This window comes from Megalops cyprinoides, chromosome 25 (genome assembly GCF_013368585.1).
Source record: "Megalops cyprinoides isolate fMegCyp1 chromosome 25, fMegCyp1.pri, whole genome shotgun sequence".
NCBI lineage: Eukaryota > Metazoa > Chordata > Actinopteri > Elopiformes > Megalopidae > Megalops > Megalops cyprinoides.
Window position 1 is genome coordinate 8,085,389 of NC_050607.1, and position 17,733 is coordinate 8,103,121.

At 44.4% G+C, this 17,733-nt stretch overlaps 2 protein-coding genes across 2 annotated transcripts in view; one reads left to right on the forward strand and one right to left on the reverse strand.

Annotated features, from left to right (window-relative positions):
• Positions 1–665: 665 nt before the first annotated feature.
• Positions 666–8,234, forward strand: LOC118771670 (coiled-coil domain-containing protein 3-like). Its single transcript, XM_036519678.1, has 3 exons — positions 666–1,045; positions 2,313–2,487; positions 7,953–8,234. Exons 1-3 carry the CDS (start codon positions 666–668, stop codon positions 8,232–8,234), a joined length of 837 nt encoding a protein of 278 aa, XP_036375571.1.
• A 7,867-nt stretch (positions 8,235–16,101) lies between these two features.
• Positions 16,102–17,733, reverse strand: part of LOC118772086 (calcium/calmodulin-dependent protein kinase type 1D-like) — a 60,442-nt gene continuing 58,810 nt past the window's right edge. Inside the window, exons 10-11 of the mRNA XM_036520337.1 lie at positions 17,571–17,733; positions 16,102–16,771 (exon numbers count right to left, since the gene is read on the reverse strand). Of these exons, the coding sequence (XP_036376230.1) occupies positions 16,614–16,771; positions 17,571–17,733 (321 nt within the window). The 3' untranslated portion in view covers positions 16,102–16,613. The remainder of the gene's footprint in view (positions 16,772–17,570) is intronic.

Consider the following 17,733-nt stretch of genomic DNA (forward strand, 5'->3'; position numbering starts at 1 on the left):
TTAGTAAATGTCAGCGGGGAAACAAAGAAAAAACTTGTAAGTTTTGTCATTACTTTAACTCCGTCATCTGGGATTCCTTTAATGTTATGCAGGGGCAGAGAGTTACTATTCATGTGTCCAAGCAAGGCAGTCTGATATTTAATACTCAATAAAAAGTAATCAAATATGACAAATCTAGTAAAACATACGCATACTGTTCAAAGAGGAGCAAAATGCGTGCAGACGAGCAGAATGTCCCGAGATGTGTCGTTATTGGCTGATTAATCTTTGCGTCCGGCTGATTGGCTTCTGTAAACTGACTTTGCGAGAATGTTGTTCCCGGGACACTTCAGAGTGCGCTCACGAATGGCTCGGATGGGGAAAGTGCCCAATTCTGCGGGCGTCCCCGCACTCTGCGACTTGACCGCAGTCTTGTTCAGGGACGGGACAAGCGTAGCAGATTTTGCGCACTTAATCGGTCGATGCTGGATTGCTGTTATCAAACTCGCCTGCTTATTTTGATTACTTATGTCAACATGTTGCAACATGATAATCGGTGTTAATTAGCGTTCTTTAGTGGACTTAAATTGCGAGGAAGGAAAAGTTGGACCGGATTAATAAAAAGGCGTGTACGAAGAGGAAACACCTGCCGAACGGGGTTAAACGGGTATTAAGCGGACACCACAATGTCTTGGGCGCTCTTGCTGACCCTTGCCTGCCTGGCATGCCAAACAAGATTCGCCTTTGAATGCCAGATGCCGTCCGAGTGGCGACCCCTCAGCGAGGGATGCCGCGCGGAGCTGGCGGAGATAATCGTGTACGCCAAGGTGCTGGCCATCCACCCGGAGCCGTACAGCAGCAGCCTGCACAACTACCTACCCTATCAGTACGAGGACGCGAAGGACGGACTGCTCTACTCCGCGGAGATAGAACTGCAGTGCGACCAGGCGTGGGGCAGCATGCTCGAAGTGCCCGCCGGCTCGCGTCTCAACCTCACGGGACTGGGCTACTTCTCGTGCCAGTCGCACACGGTGGTGCAAAACTACTCCTACATCTTCTTCCTCAGGTGAGGGCGCGAATGGGAGGTAATTATCTTGCATTGCATTGCATTGAAGTTATCTTTAAAGAGTTAAAGAGTTCATTTAGAGGAGAATACAGACTAATGCTCCATCCAGAGAAATACTGTCAAATTACTGCTGACTACTATCGTTACACATAAAACAAATGCATATTAAATATAAAACGTTTTTTGTCAGTTATCGAACGACTGAAGTGGTGACGCACATGCGTCTGTCAGTTAAGCTGTCAGTGTGCGTTTGAGTGTTTCTGCGTGCCCGGGTTGGTATATCGGTCATGATTGCTGGTCTGCCTTGCCGTAAGGGTGCTTGAGGAGAAGAACCTGGTTAGTCATTACTGCTCATCTTGTAGATGCTGATGGACATGTCATGGAGACAGCAAGTTGACAGGTTTAATAATTAAGGATAAAAGTGAAAATCAGTTAGGATGTTCTCAAGTAAAATGTAGAATATGTCTAGACAGAAGCATTCATCCAGAGATACAGATGCTTGTCATTTTAAAAGAAGAATGCATTAGTCATCTCCACATTGCAGGTTTAAAACAGAAGAAGATGCTAGTTATCAAACAAAACTTGCAGCTTGCACCATTCCATGACTGATCCTATGGTCACTGCACATGTTTGAGATAGCCTATCAGATGAGGGCTGCAGCGCTCACATGTCACATCCAAATGATGTATGCTCTTTAGAGCCTGGGGTCTGCACAGGAGCTGAGACTGTCTTAGGATTGCATGTGTTTATCATTAAATCTCTGCCATAACACTGTCATTACTCAAAGCACTCAGATTGCTTACTGTGCTGACCCCGCTCTGAAGTGCTAGTCTATTCCCTGGCCTGTTCTTTATGTAACAGCTCAGAAGCTTACTGCCCTAAGCATATGCAGGCTGCACTGCCAGCAGTTCCCAGAATCCCCTGTGATGACCTGAAATGTAATGTCTCAGCAGACAGGACATTGATGAGGAGTATCTGTGTCTATTATCATTTCCTAGTGCCTGTCTGTCGAGCAGGTCTAATGTTTCTTTATTACACTATCTACCATGTTCTTAGCCCCTTCTCGCCCTAGTTCACTGGCCCATCTGCTATGCCTGAATTCCAGTAAAGACTGCATTGGGGATACTGGACAGTTGACCGTGGTCACAGGTTTGAACTGAATCTGGCTGTGTGAACGTGTCAGATCGTGGGAGGTCTACCACTGTACACATTAAATCCAGCTCACCGCACCTACACCAGTGGAACATGAAGGTTGTGTCTCCCACAGGATGGATGAAAACTACAGCATCCTGCCACACGGAGTCAACTTTCAGGACGCCATCTTCCCCGACACCCAGGAAAACCGCAGGGTGTTCTCCAGCCTCTTCCAGTTCTCCAACTGTTCCCACGACCAGGACTTCCAGAGCTTCAGCCCAGACTTTGAGATCCAAGAGGACAACAGGGTAAGAAGCCGCTCACCCCACCAAAGCACACTGCACGGGGGTGGGGGACGATCTCCCAGGAAACTGGCAGGATGGGGTAGGCCTCACTACAGAAGGAAAGGCCATGAATTATTCCTTACGGTAATTAGCATGTAAGTGTGCATGTATATGATAATGTGTGCGAATACTGCATACACCTGCACTCTGTGCCGTGTTTCAGGAATAATTAGCATGTGCATCACAGCTGGCTAAGATTGCAGTGCAGAGGACAGCATGCTTAGCAGCAGAGGAAATAGGGTTGTGTTCTTGAGCAGCTGACTGTGGGCCTCCAGGTGCTTGTAAATCTCTGCGGCCTGCTGCTGGATCTGGAGAGATGCTACAGCCTGGAGCTCTGCACGTCACCCCTCCGGGGCCAGGGCTCCACCCCTGCTGTTGAGCCGGGAGATGGCAGGTGCAGACTGGCTCGCTGTCCTCCAGATGTCTGGAGGTCTGCATGTGTGTGAGGACACTGACCACAGCAGTGGCTTCAGCTCTTTGGGTCTTCTGTCTATACTATGTACCACAGCACTGCTTTCAATGCAAGAGAATGCTCTCCACTCTGCTATGTGATTGGAGGCTTCCTATGTGATATAGCTGCCTGTATTTCTTGTGTGATATACCAGGTTGCATTTCCTGAGTGATGTAGCTGCCTGTATTTCCTGTGTGATGTAGCAGGCTGTTTCTTGTGTGATATACCAGGTTGCATTTCCTGCCTGATATAGCTGGCTGTGTTTTCTGTGTGATATACTGGATTACATTTCCTGTTTGATATAATAGGTTGTTACCCATGTAATACAGTGGATTGTGTTTCTTCTATGAAATAGTCCTGTTTCTTATGACTTCCTGAGTATTATAGGACAGAGACAGTCACACACTCTTGCACATTTGCACACACTTTTAAGCACAATTGCTCTGTAAACACAGATTAACAGGGATTATCAGATAAAACATACATCAGAAGGGAGGCCTGACTCTCAGATTTCCCTCACTGCAGGACAAATGAAAACAGACCTGTCTCTCCCCTCCTCGTCGTTTTCTCTCCATTTTAAATTTAATCTTAACTAAAATTGCAACACTGCACAGATTCCAAAACACATTCTGGGCCATCTGAATGAGGTGGTTTCACAACAGCTGAATTCACTTTAACATCACCATGGTTCTACAAGAACATCAGTCTCAAACAAACACACCAACACGCTGGAAAAAAGGCTTTGTGCAGAACATCTACTGCAGTCTGTGGGAGTTTGATTTGCAGCTATTGGTTTCCTTGTCTATTGTGCTGAACTAGAGCACAGTACTTTTCTGTACATAGGACATGAATATAATGACAGGAGCAATAGGAAACTGTCTAGAGTAACCATTAGTCTTCCCATCTGTAGCCTCTGTAACCTTAAAGGGCACTAGGTCTTTGTAAAGCAGATGTGCATATTTTGTTATGTTGGCCCAGGTTTGAGGCTGTGATGTATTTCACTGTGACTGATAAAGCAGATGTTGTGGAACTTTACTCAGCGCCAGACTGATAATGACACGGCTGGCTGGGTTCTTTACACTGTCGACATTCTTTAGGTCGTTGCATCAACCGTCCTCTCTGGGCAGGGATAAACACGAGGGTGTAACCTCCACAGAAACAAGGGATTACAGGGAAGTGACTTCAGTCAACCTGGACCTTGAGTTTGCTGGTGCAAGGACCGGACCTAACATGACTGCACGAAAAAGGCAGCTCCAAGGGCGTGACCTGACAATGACCACACATGAAAGCAATGCCAAGAGTATGAGCTAACATGAATGCATATGAAACCATCTCCAGGCGAGTGATCTAAATGACCACGTGTGAAATTGACGCCAAGGGAGTGACCTGACAAGTCTTTATGCAAAAATTACCCCCAAGGGGGTGACCTAACTGCACATGAATGAAATTCGTGAAATTCACAGACACGCTTAAATGGTAATCTCGCACCTTGAAACTGAGCCGCCCAGTTTGATATCTGCTCTTATTCGATCAATCTGGCACTCTTTCACATTGACTCCAAAACACCTTGAATTCAACCTCAGCTACTCAGTCAGCAAGTCCAGTACACTGCAATGGACTGGTTCTGGAATCTACAATCAACCTGACCTGTGGTCACGTTTTCCCTTTGAACCCCAAGGTTCTGGAACTCAGCAGTTAAGAAGTCAATCCCTTCTCGTGTGTGTCTTGGAATGCAATGTAGCATAGTGGTTAAGGAGCAGGACTCGTAACCGAAAGGTTGCCGGTTCAATCCCCGCTGGGACACTGCTGCTGTACCCTTGGGCAAGGTACTTAACCCACTGGTGCCTCAGTAAATATCCAGCTGTATAAATGGATAACATTGTAAAGAACTAACCTATGTAAGTCGCTTTGGATAAAAGCGTCTGCTAAATGAATAAATGTAAATGTAAAATGCAAAGGAGGGGGTGTGAAAAGGCTTTTTCTGACAGTGTTAGGAAAACAACATTTCACCTCAGTGAAAATTTTGGCTCTGTAACAGGTACCCAATGTTCTGAATAATGATCTTTCATGGGGTTTTCTTTTTTTGGTAATTTAGCACATTGGTTAAAATATTAAGGCTATGGTGTAAAACTGAAATCACTGAACTACATTGGAAACCATTTCCATTTTTCATCTAGGACAACGGTAGAGAAAGCAATGGAATTTAGAAAACTGATGTGTTAGATGACATTATTTCATTAGACTGTGCTTATTGGACTGTGTATATTGAAAATCCTTCATATTAGGATTAAATGAAGATGTGTGAGTCTCTGCCAGGCTCTGGATGAGTGCGCACTCTCTGCTAAGAGGAAAATTTGAAGTCACTTAAAGTCGTGGCTCAGTGCCTCAAATGACCACGTTACTTCGTTTTAAAAGAGTTGTATACATTTATGAGTAGCTAGTTATCATGCTGACCCACAAAACCTCTGTCAGGAACTGACAGTGTTTCTCTATCCATCAACCCCACTGTGTTTTATGACTTGGCTCAAAGTCACTGGTCACATCTGTCTGCGCGTGATAAGAGCAACACTCACGCCAAGGGCTACCCAGGGGCACTCTGGGCAATTTCCCATAGTTCCCAGGCTGAAATAAGCACCAACCACGGCCAGGGAAAGACCACTGCTTCAATGCCTGTGCTGGGTGTCACCATCGCATGGCCTGGGGAGGAGAGGGGGGGTGGGTCATCACTCTCATCTACATTTACATTTATATTTAGGTCATTTGGCAGACGCTTTTATCCAAAGCGACTTACAAGTGAGGAACAGCAAGCAAGCTACGGTAGTGTAGCAGACCTTGGAGTAAGCTTTAAGTGCAACCTAAACAACTAAACTCAGCTAAATAAGTCAAGGAAAGTAGAAAACAAAGGAAAACGAGGTGAAAACACAAGGATAGACAGGCAGAGAGGCAAACAAGTAGCGACAGGAGAAGGAAGTGCGAGGCAGAAGTGCATCCTCTTTGAGGTAAACCACTGTCCCTCGTTCTCTCCTGCTGCACCGTAATGGGTTTGTTCCTTTATTGCAGGCGTTTTTTTGTCACCATAGACATAATCGAGTGAAAAGGAGGAGACAGTGAATGATTCTTTCCGAAGCTTGAGGAGGTCAGACTGTCTCCACACAGGAAATTACAGCATTAAAGGACCCTGGGAAACATGCTGTGCAGAAAAAAAAAAAAAAAAAAAAAGGATTGAATCAGATCCATTACGTCATTCCAAATATTTCAGAAGAGAAGCACTTGTTTTTTTAATGTTCTCCTTGGTTTGATATGTCTCACCAGGGAGTGGAGTTAATATTTTGTTATAAAATCCAAAGTGAAACAACACTGGAAGCATCTAAGCCATTTAGTAACAAATCACATTGAGGATTCTGGATATCCTTCTGATGTGGGATCATGTCAGCCTTTGATCCTTTAATATTTTAGTTAATATTTTAGTTCCCCGAGTCAACCTGTTCTATGACGGCTCAGAAACTCAAAGCCCTGCACAACTGAGTTCCGTCTCTAGGCACCAGTGATAGGGGAGCACAGCCCTTTAATTACATGGTGCAGTACGTGGCCAGGCAGACTGCAGGTCAATGAGTAATTACACAAGTGCAGATTTTCAGATATCATCCCTGATCCTGGCAATCTCTAGGGCTACCCATGAGGCATGGCAGCATCCTTTAGGACCCCAATTATGCTTGAGTAGGTAGGGTGTGTGACTGAATTAACACCTAACCTTGCCACACCATTGCTACAATGTCATAATTGCTTATTAGCATTCCTGCATCGTGGCACCAAGCTTGTGAGAAGTTGTTTTGTGTGTTAGCAGCAGAGGTAGACACTGATCTTCTGTAATTCACAACTGCCTCACACATGGCACAGTGCAGAGATTAGACACATCAGGATATCATGTGTAAATTACAGGGATGTGAAACCATTTGCATCTTTGTTTCTCTTAAATTCCTTGAGAGGGGAGTTTGAGACATCGTGACTTGGAGAGAATGTTGTTTGTAGTTTGATCTCACTGTGTCTCCTTTAAGCGGTGTCCCCTCCAGCATCCATCAAATATTGGACCTTATCAGATAAAAAATATGACATTTGACCTTCCTAACAGCCGCAGAACACAGAGCTGTCACTGACCTGTCACTCTCTGGGGGCAGGGTTGCCGATAAACCCTCTAACACACAAGAAATGGTCATCTGTTCTAGGTCGGTGATCTGCAAAGAAATAGGTCAAATATGTCATTCCGTCCTGATCTTTGGATCTATCATTGGATCTTTGCACCACAGCAAGCCCCCCTATAGTAAGAGACTGTAGGAGATTATTACCTGTGCTTTATCCTGTTCCACTGCTCCTGGCTGGCCTGTGGGCCAGACTGTTACATGTGTTCCATCCTGGTCCATTGTGATTCCCTCTATCAGTCAATAAATCAGCAAATCAATGATTAAAAAAAAAAACCTCTTCATGAAAGATGCCACTGAGCATATCATACTCATCATTATGTTTAAATGAGGCCTCAGAAGGCTGGTTGCTATAGGTCAGCGTTTCCCAAACCTCTCCTGGAGGACCCCTTGTCCTGCATGTTTTAGATCTCTCCCTGTTCCAATACAGCTGATTTAAATGATCAGTTTGCTATTAAGCAGCTTCAGCAGTTCATAACGATATGATCAATTGAATCAGCTGTGTTGGAGCAGGGAGAGATCTAAAACATGCAGGACAAGGGGTCCTCCAGGAGAGGCTTGGGAAACGCTGCTATAGGCGATTCATTCCTCATATCCCAGCATGCCTGTAGATGCTCTCCCTTTCCACCATGCCCTGCTGGTTGAGACTGCTATGCTGCCCAGCGCTCTCATGCTTGTGTGTTTGGGTTCATCCTGTTCCAGTGCTGTTCCTCAGTGGCCGGTCTGCAGGCGGTGGGTATGGGAAGGGTTGTGTTCTCCACTGAGAGCGGTTTCTCCCTCAGCTCCTGTGCTCCTCGGTGCAGCTGGCACTGTTTGAGGAAGAGGAGCGGACGAGGAAGCTGCAGGAGCGCGTGGCGCAGCTGGAGAAGAGGAACCAGCAGCTGAAGGAGCGCGTGCGCAAGGCGAAGCGCTCCCTCCGCCGGGCGCGCAGGAGCGGCCGCCGCGCTGAGAGGAGCAACAGGGAGCTGCGGGAGAGACTAGCCGCCGCCGCATGCCAGCCTGCGTACAGCTACAGCGCCAATGAGCTGGGGGCCCCGCCCCGCCACTTCCTGAAGGGGAAGTAAGTGGAGGTTAGGAGCCAATGGGAAGCGAGGGGTGGACACCCCCAGCAATGCCCCCAGTCCTTACCAAGGCTGCTGGACAGCCTCTCTCCTCATTTATGCTTCAGTTTCTTTACATAGAGACAGTGTTTATATATGGCAGTCAAAGTACTCTCCTCCCTGGGAGAGATAATTACACTGTCATGCACCGACTACCATTACTTTTCACCTTAGTAGGAGATTCACTTACAGTAATTCCCTTAAAACCAGGAGATGTCAGTCATGTCATGGGAGTTTTTTTTGCACCTAATCTGTGCATAAAGTATGAACTGAGAGCTCGAAATGATAAAATATTGCAACAAAATTAAAAATCTATGCAGAGGGACTTTTCATCTTTGGAACCAGCTGTTTCTTGGACCATCATTTCTCACCTAAGCACAGACGTCTGAGGCTTTTCGGAAGAAAATTACAGGGTGTCAGGAACCACCTCAAATCTGTGACAGGCCAGCTAATTACAAACCTTAAAGTTTCGGAAGGGTAGCTCTGATGCCTCTCTCTGTGTTAATTTTGTAACATTTATTAGAGGGTGGATAATTGTTTTCACATGGTCCTACCTTGGTCCCACGGTCATGAAGGTGAACGCAGTCTAACCTGAAATTAGCTACAGGTTTCACACAAGACAAGCATGTCTGATGTTACCCAGGCCTTGGTTCCCTGTCATTGTTAAAAACACCTTGCACAGAGGCTGTCTGCAAGCCCTCTGAGATGACAGTGGCCTGGCCATTTTGCTTTCATCTTCCACATTGATTCACAGTGAAATTCAAGGGATTCCTTTACTCATTCATAATAAACAGTGTGGCAAGTTCAGAGATCACCAAACTTATTGAAAGTAATTGTGCTGGAATTTAAAAAAATAACAACTGACAGTGAGCTAAACGTAGTCCAGTGTAGTGAACTAATCTGGTTACAAAATACAGGTACAGTGTAATTGTTTTTAATAGGTTTCAACAATTTAGCTGTGTACTGTAAATAATTACTTTACAGTTGTTACAGTGTGTAATCACATGAGTATAGGACAACTTAATCTGAAGTGTAACCGAAAAAGCAGCAGTTGTGTTTCAGTTCAGTTCAACGCATCACTCATTTTCAATGAGGAAACTTGCTTGGCATCACATGCACCATCAAAGTCACCATCAGCTTAGTTCATTTATATATTCAACCTATAAACACACTTTCCCTACAGTGCAGTGATAACCTCTCAGCTCGTTAGCTAGCTAATAAAATTAAGTTATTGACTATATCTGCCAACTAGTTGTGTATCACTTAACCAATGTTAATAATGTGTTCCTCGTGTTTGCTAGGTAGCCAGAATTTCCCCAGGTAGAATTTCCCTGCTCATTAAAAGCAATGATCAAATTTATGCAAGACACTTGCAGCTAAGCTGAATGTGACAGAATATTCCTTCAAGCAGTGCAGCATACAAAATAGTGTAATTTCACAACTGTAACAGAAGTTATACTTTGGCTATATCATTCAGCTCTTTCCTATTTTTCCATTCAGAGTAACACTGGATAGTGCGTCATATCAAACAGAAGGCTGCTGCCAGTGTACTGATTGTACATCTATTATACTTCCTCAAAGCAAAAACCCAGGCCCCTCACCCTTCCCAAATATGTATATCTTAACAGGTCCAGGAGTCCCTCCCATTACATCACCCCTTACACAATAAAGCAATGACATACCTTCAGCTCCAGCTAAACTCCTGCCGGGACCTGTCATTTGGCTCTTGGGTTGGCATTGGGTTAGCCTTACTTTCACACCCTGAAGTGAAGGGAAGGAATTCCCCTGGTTAGTGTTGCTATGGTGCCCTCCTGTCCCACCAGGGCAGCATGAGGACGGTTGATTGATTTGAATTAATAATAATTGAATGCTCCCTTACAACACACAGGAAGCCAGTTCATGGAATCAGCTTCCAGGGTTTCATGCATTCTTTACCCAGAGGTGACTGGTTTGTTAGCAGGTGTAAATGGAAGGTATGGGAAAGGCTACAGATGTTTATGTCACATCAGTTGTTTGCCATTTTGATGTCTTACTTAGGGGCAATAGGACTGTTACAGTTCACACTTTATGCAACTGATTATCCAGCTGGAGTGATATGGACTGAATGATTTGTTTCACTGTTTGACCACACACCTCTCTACCTACTGCACCACACTGCTGCTCTGGCCATTTTGTTGACTGATTTAAGTTGCCTCTGCAAGGATGAAAATGTATTATTTGCTTTTTTCTGTTCTACCAGAGACCCCAGAGACCCACAAAAACATTTTTGAAAACCAACCAAGCTTAAACAAACAGACAACAGAACAAAAACTAACCTCTCCCTTGCCTTCCAACCACACACCTGTATTAAATAATCCTTCAATTATGCAGGTGTGGCTCATTAGCCAATAGGCTGGTTTCCAGACATATTACAATCATGCAAACAATTAGCAGATATGAGGTTGATGAAATAAGGTCTCCTATTGGTCAGTTCAAATCAGAATTTGATTGATAGAAGAAAAAGGGCCCTTGAACATTTAACAAATGATTAACCTAATCAACATTCAGCTTCTAGGCGGTGGTGATGTTCTCTTTCTCAATCCCTCAGCTATATCCTGAGGTGCTGGGTAGATGGTCAAGGCCAAAGGGGTGCACTGTCAGGGTGCCATACAGAGGAGAAATTGTGCTTTAATTAATTCTCATTAAATCTTAACGAGCTCATCTCAGCACAGGTGCTTGGAGTCCCGGTCACTGCTGCAGTGAGAGGAGTATGAGACCTGAGATCCGAGTCTCTGAGTGTATGCCAGCTCCTGTTCCAGCTAATAATCCATGAATTAGTTAATTAAGGCAAATGAATTAATTAGCTGGATATCCGTTTGCCTGCACATTGGCCAAAACACAATGAATAAAATAGTCAAGTATTTGTGGAGTACGTGGCACAAGAGTAATGTTAAGGTGTAATGTGTAGTTAAAATAAAAGGTAGCAGAACATATTGAGTATTAACCAGGCGAATAAAATGACGAAAAGGGAGGCTGGGGCAGAACCAATCATGCACAAACAGTCCTGTTCAGTCAGAGAAGCTGGTAAAGGCTGAGCTGCTGAGAGACATGCAGCTGGATACAAGGGATCCCACACTGGTTATAAAAGGAAGCCAGGACAGGATACACAGACTCAGCAAGCTCACACAAACGGGGACATGGTAGGGAGTGCTGAAGCCACATTGTGTACTCACAGCCTGGGGGCACGAATCTTTTTCCACTCAGACTGAAGCCAGCGACTGATGACACATTGGAGGGTGTGAGAGACCAGTTTCATCCACACACACACAAATCTTTACACCAGCACACAAACAAGCCCACACAGAGAAACCTATACACAAGCACACACGCACATAAACATCAATATACACACATCACACTTATATGGTACCACACCTTTCAAGCATGTACACACACACAGTAACAGATAAAGACAGAGAGGCTGTGCAATTGTCATTCTGAATTTATTAAAAGGAAGAAGAAAACACTAAGTTGCACTTCTATCATGATGGTATAAACTCTGATATGTGCACATGATTGTCAAAGGCATCTCTTATACACGCCCCATAACAAATGGCCACATCACAGAAAAAACTTGTATGGGTTCACTGTTTCCAGGAAACATGCAGAGTAAATATTTCACATTTCACTGGGCTTTGGACAGTATCGTCATGAAAATGTAGCAATCACAACACTTTGAGTTAGTTAGTTTAGTTCCTCTTTATATATGTATATAGATAAAAGGGCATATTACATGTGTAAACACTTTTAGAGTTGAGTTTTTAAGCTCTTGAAACATGCTCATTGCATAAATAAGTTCCTGTAAAGTGTTTGGACAGTTTCATGGTTTGTTGGTCAGCATCTTTATGAACACTTGCAATAATAAATTTTCTTTTTGAGATCAGAGCTTGTGGGATGTATTTATCAAATAAAAGAGCACAATTTAGAATGACTCACATCAACAGTCAATTACTGACCACTACTGAGCTCTTACTGAATGTGGATTGATCCTATAGGCTAAATTTGGTTTTAAAAAATAAAATGCTATATTTACCATGAATGTGGCATTCTGAAATCAGCAGCCTACACAGCAGAGTGAAAACAATGAAAAGTGATGGAAGATGTTCACTGACAGCATCTTCCATCTCAACAGCAGTAATACTAAATAACATTTACTTTTAGTGCTGTCTTATGTGTGACATTCAAAGTGCTCTCAGAGAACTAGAAAGGAAGATTGTGACAACAGATTGGAAAGTTGTCACAACTTTTGGCTTGAAACAAGAAGTAATGATGTGGTGCATATGATGTATTACATTTTACACAACTAATCGGGGGGAGAGGCTGAGGAGGAGGAACATTCTAAATACAATACAATCGGCTCTCCCTGATGCATACATTCACATATGTACAGTATGTCATTCTCTCTTATGAAAACGTGGTATTCACAGTATATTTACAGTGTCGTTTTCCAACCCCACAGTTCTTTCATTTGAAAAAGACGACGACGGCCGAGCTCGAAACACGCACACAGAAACGGCTAAGGTATAAAGTATAAATGATAAACAGCAAAGGACAGAAGACATCAATCCATTGACAGAAGATAAACCCATGGACCCTGGGGGTCCAGCTCACCAGTGCTTTTGTGCATCTCCCAGTTACAGCCCAAAGACCAGGATGCACCGATCTGTCTGTAACCAGGCAACAAGTAAACTACTCACAGTAGCGAGTGGATGCTTGTCTTTAAATGATCAACAGTCTCATTTGGTGGAAGAGAAATAACTGAGCAGTGATAGCTTAGACGGGGAAGAAATAAGTACGGAGACAGCGTCTCAGGCTGGATGGCATCTCCTGCAATCTCCCAACAGCAGCGTTTTCCATCCCTGGTCCTGCAAACACCTCTGCTTTTGCTTCAGAGAAAACCCACACAGTGTGTTCCCACGACCAGGACTGGAAAATACTGGCCTCCCACCACTAGGGGGTGCTTTCATAAGCTCCAGTAACACTGAAACCTATTATACACTAAAAACCATAGCAATCTACCATTTGCTAAGAGCCACACTAAAGGACATATTTAGATTAGTATTTGTATACTTTTGTATTTTTTACCTGGAACACTGTACATTATGTAAGTACTCAAAGTAATCATTGCTGAGACTTGATCAGCTATGATCATCCTGTACTACAGTATTTGAAATGTTTTATCATTGGAGTTATTGTTATGAATATCATTCTCAATGTGACTGAGACATATATAACTGTATACCTATTGATACTGACTGTTTCGCATCAGCCCTTAGCAAATAACCAATTGCAGGACTTCATGAGGATGTGTTTTTCCATGGGATGGGTAACAATTCTATAGGCACAAACAGTTCCAGAACATTCTTCTTTCTACACATGTCTTTGGTTACCAATTACAGCTCAGAGAAATGTCATTATACTAACATCAAGCAAAAATATTTGAAGGCTCTTCAAAATACACTCATCTAAATTGTACCCCACTAATGATATAAGAGACCATGTAATATATGATTGTATATACATTATTAACCATAGCATGGAAACAGTTAGACACAGGATGTATCAGTGAAGCCAAAGGTGGGCGCTAAACTGTTATATTCTGGTATATCTGGGGAAGAAAGACATCAGAGATTTCCATTCATCAGATGATGAGACTTCTGAGAAACAGGTAGACAGTGACAGAAGAGCATTAGAGACAACTAAGAGAGACAGGTGTTTAAAGGCATGCAAGAAGTGGGGATACCAGATACAGCCAGATGAGGAAACACAGGTGAAAATGTGAGACACTGGAGACACAGGTGAGCAACATCAGGTGAAGGTAAGAGACCACACTTGGGACACACACAGGGGTGTCATCTGTGCTAACAGATAAAGGGACATCTCCGGTATTGCACACATCCCCCCAACACACACGGACACACACGGACACACACACACACACACACACACACACACACACACACACACACACACACACACACATTCTATTTACATAAAAAGATGAAGACCTTACATTTAACTTTAAGCTTTTTCATCAGAGAGTATTGAAACTGTAAAAATATAACAGTAAATATACCAGTAAATAAAGTGGTATGTCCATCCAGTCACCAGTGCATTGCCCTTACAGGCAGTGCACAGCTTTAACTAAAACAAGCAAATCAGTCTTTAGATAATCATGTACAATACTGACATATACTAATTTGTTTAAACACTGTACATGTCTGTCATACATTTGCATGCATTTAATAGTGTTTACTAATGAATTTTATCATGTTGAACTCCATCGGACTGAAAATGTCAACCTCTGACTGAATGCTAAAAATTGTAGTGTATAAAGGATGCACACCTGAAAGCTGTCACCTATTTATAACACCAGGAGGAACAAGTGTGGCCCTCTCTGACAATCCGATCTGTCCTGAGTTTCATCCTAAAGGAACGACTTGCTGCTAACCAGCAAACCAAACAAACAAACGTTATCTTCACATGCTGCTCAGAAAAACTTTAGCTTAATAAAACAACTGGTAGATATCAATGGCTGTGGAAGTGGTCAGAACAGGAGAAGAGAAGGGCGGAACAGGAAAAAGATGGGTGGGGTAGTGAGAGCTGGACTATCATCCACATCAACAGAGTTCAGACATCTGTTACCACCTGGTTATTACAGCTATGGGGCTCAATATGATCGATCAATGTGATTGCCACTCTGTAGGAACTCAAAGGGAAGCACAGGGAACAACAGATTCTGGAGACACAAGACATCAATGTAGATTCAAGTCTTTCCATTTCATTCCTTTCCACTATGCTTATCATCCAGAGGAAAACCAATCATCCCAACACAAGACAACATAACACAACATTGATGGCACTTCAAAATGTATGACGTCATCTTTTTATTTGAGGTATGTGGTCCTCAGGATATTATCCACAATTGAGAGATCGTACCTTAATATTAGATGATGTCAATTATGAAATGCAACATGATCAGAGACAGCAAATATACTGGAAATCTCCTGGACCTGTACATCCAAGCATCAGCATGCTGCTCCCACCAGGTCACACACATTTGACCAGGACTTCTAGATCTGTGCAGGTTGGGGTTAGCATCACTTTCCTTCGCAGTTGTGGAATTCCCTGAGAACTTGTTAAACTGGAAAAATTAATTTCATATGCTGAAGTTATGGCTATCAGAACAAGAGTGATTGTTCTACCACCTTTAATCCACTCGCATGTAAAAATGACAGGAATAACAATGCTCTCACTGGTGCAGTAGATACATAGACCTTAACACCTTAATTCCCTCTTTGTACCATTTTTCTGTTCAGAACTCCAACATTTTGAAAACACTTGTATATCTTGTCAATGTCTCCTATATAGAATGATTTTTACAAAAGTCTCATAAAGTAAGAAAATAAGGAAACCTTCATTAACAAAGACATTGTACGATGCCATCCTTCCGTTAAAGGATTTTAAAACTGTTAACAATCTACCGCCTGGCAGATGTATCTGACTAAATGGCCAGCATAGGTAGTAGCTGTTCAGAGCATGCAATAGTTATGTCTGAGAATTCATTAACAGCTACTGTACAACAGATTAAACACTGATTTACAGAGAATGGTACCCTTAAAGTACCTCAGCAACACGTACCAATAGACCACCCACGGACGCATAAAGGTATCAGAAAACACAATGCTGGAAATGAAACAGTCATTCACCCAGTTAAACCTCCCAAGTGAAAGTGCAACTATAACCAGAGAAAGGAAAGAAAGTAAAAGGAAAAAAAAACAACAGCAGCAACTTAGAGGAGGACACACCCCACATAGAATTCCGCTCGAGTGTGTGACATCACCCTGTCCGATACCGAGTTCTGGATGGGGGAGCACAGCGCACAAACCTGGCGCTCCATAGCAGTCTCTCTCACCGATAAAGAATTCCTTTTGAACACAGATGTGTCTGTATCTTGTATGGCCATGCAGGTTTTGTATGCGTTGGACCTTACGAAGGGACCCACTCCTGTCCTTCTGTTTGTCTGGGACACGTCCCTATCCCGGCGAGGCTGGGTGTGGCAGCAGCCGCATGGTGGAGATCGGTGATTGGCTCTGCACACGGCAGGGACCTGCGTCTCGGGCAGAGCCGGTAGGAAATATGGCGATTCAAGAGTCCTCTGCTCATCCAGTCCTCCTGGGCACCTCGGAGGAGCAGGGCGAGGGGCGGGGTGGGGCGTGGTCACAGAAGAGGGGGTGGGGCCAGGGGTGGCCCCTCCTCTCACAGCGCTGTGGCCTCCCAGCTCGCTCCCCGCGGGGCTTGGCGTCACTTGGTCCCTGTGTGCACCGTGGTGACGGTGGAAGGGCGTGGCCGGTGCTGCTCAGCACCCCCCGCTGGCAGGGCCGCCCCTACAGCTGAGAGAGCCCTCGCTGGCGAGGAGGCCGCCGACGCCAGGCTACAAGGCGTGGCGGGAGGGGGCGTACCTGAACAGAGAGGACACCCACTGTTACAGCGCACTGCTCACAGAGACAGCTCACAGCACAGCAGTAACAACACCGGCAGCACACAGGGATTCCACAGGGAACAGGGAAAATGTAAAATATCTACTGTGATAGCATCCAGGCCATTACATCCAGAGACTGTACAGAGGGAGATGTGTGGCCAAAATCTGTGCTTTTCAGTTCATTACTGTATTACAACAGTGCTAGTCAAAACTGGATGTGTCTAAAAATGGCTGTGCGTTCTGTGATACGAATCTCACGAGGTCTGGATGGATGGCTCTACAGGCTCAGCCAGGAGTGCTCAAGGGACTCACAGACAGATAGTTGTGAACCACCAAGCAACACAACCAGAGGGATTGTGTGTGTGTGGGGCATGTTAAGAACTGCAATTAGCTGCTGTCTGCCGAATGCATTAGTTGGTCTGTGAGAGCTTCTGTTTTGGGTTGGTTTTGATTGGTCCCTGAGGGGAGCTGACTTAAGTTGGATTTAATTTGGTTTGGGGTGTGGGAGGGATGCTTCAGGCAGGATTTGACTGCATTGGCTGCTTTGAGGGTGCTTGTTTGATTTTGTCTGTGGGCAGGTAGGTGTGATGCAGATGAGAGACTTGGTCTGAAAAGATGATTGGGGTTGGATTTGATTGGTTTAATCTGTGAAGGGGGCTGGTTTGAGCATATTTTGATTAGTTTAGTCTGTGAGGGGTAATTTTGATTGATGGTCTATGAGGGGAGCTGGTTAGGTTGACATGAACTCTGCTGGTTGCAAGGGCCCTGGCAACACTTACAGTCCTTGAGCGGCATGGCGGGGGAGTCTGTGGACGGGCATTTGATGTGCGCGGCGTTGGGGTTGCGGTTCTGGTTGCGGTTGGGGTGGTGAGAGCTGTCGACACTGCTGCTCAGCTGCAGCCGTCTCATGTGCCGCACCACCGCCGTGGCATTAAAGGCTTG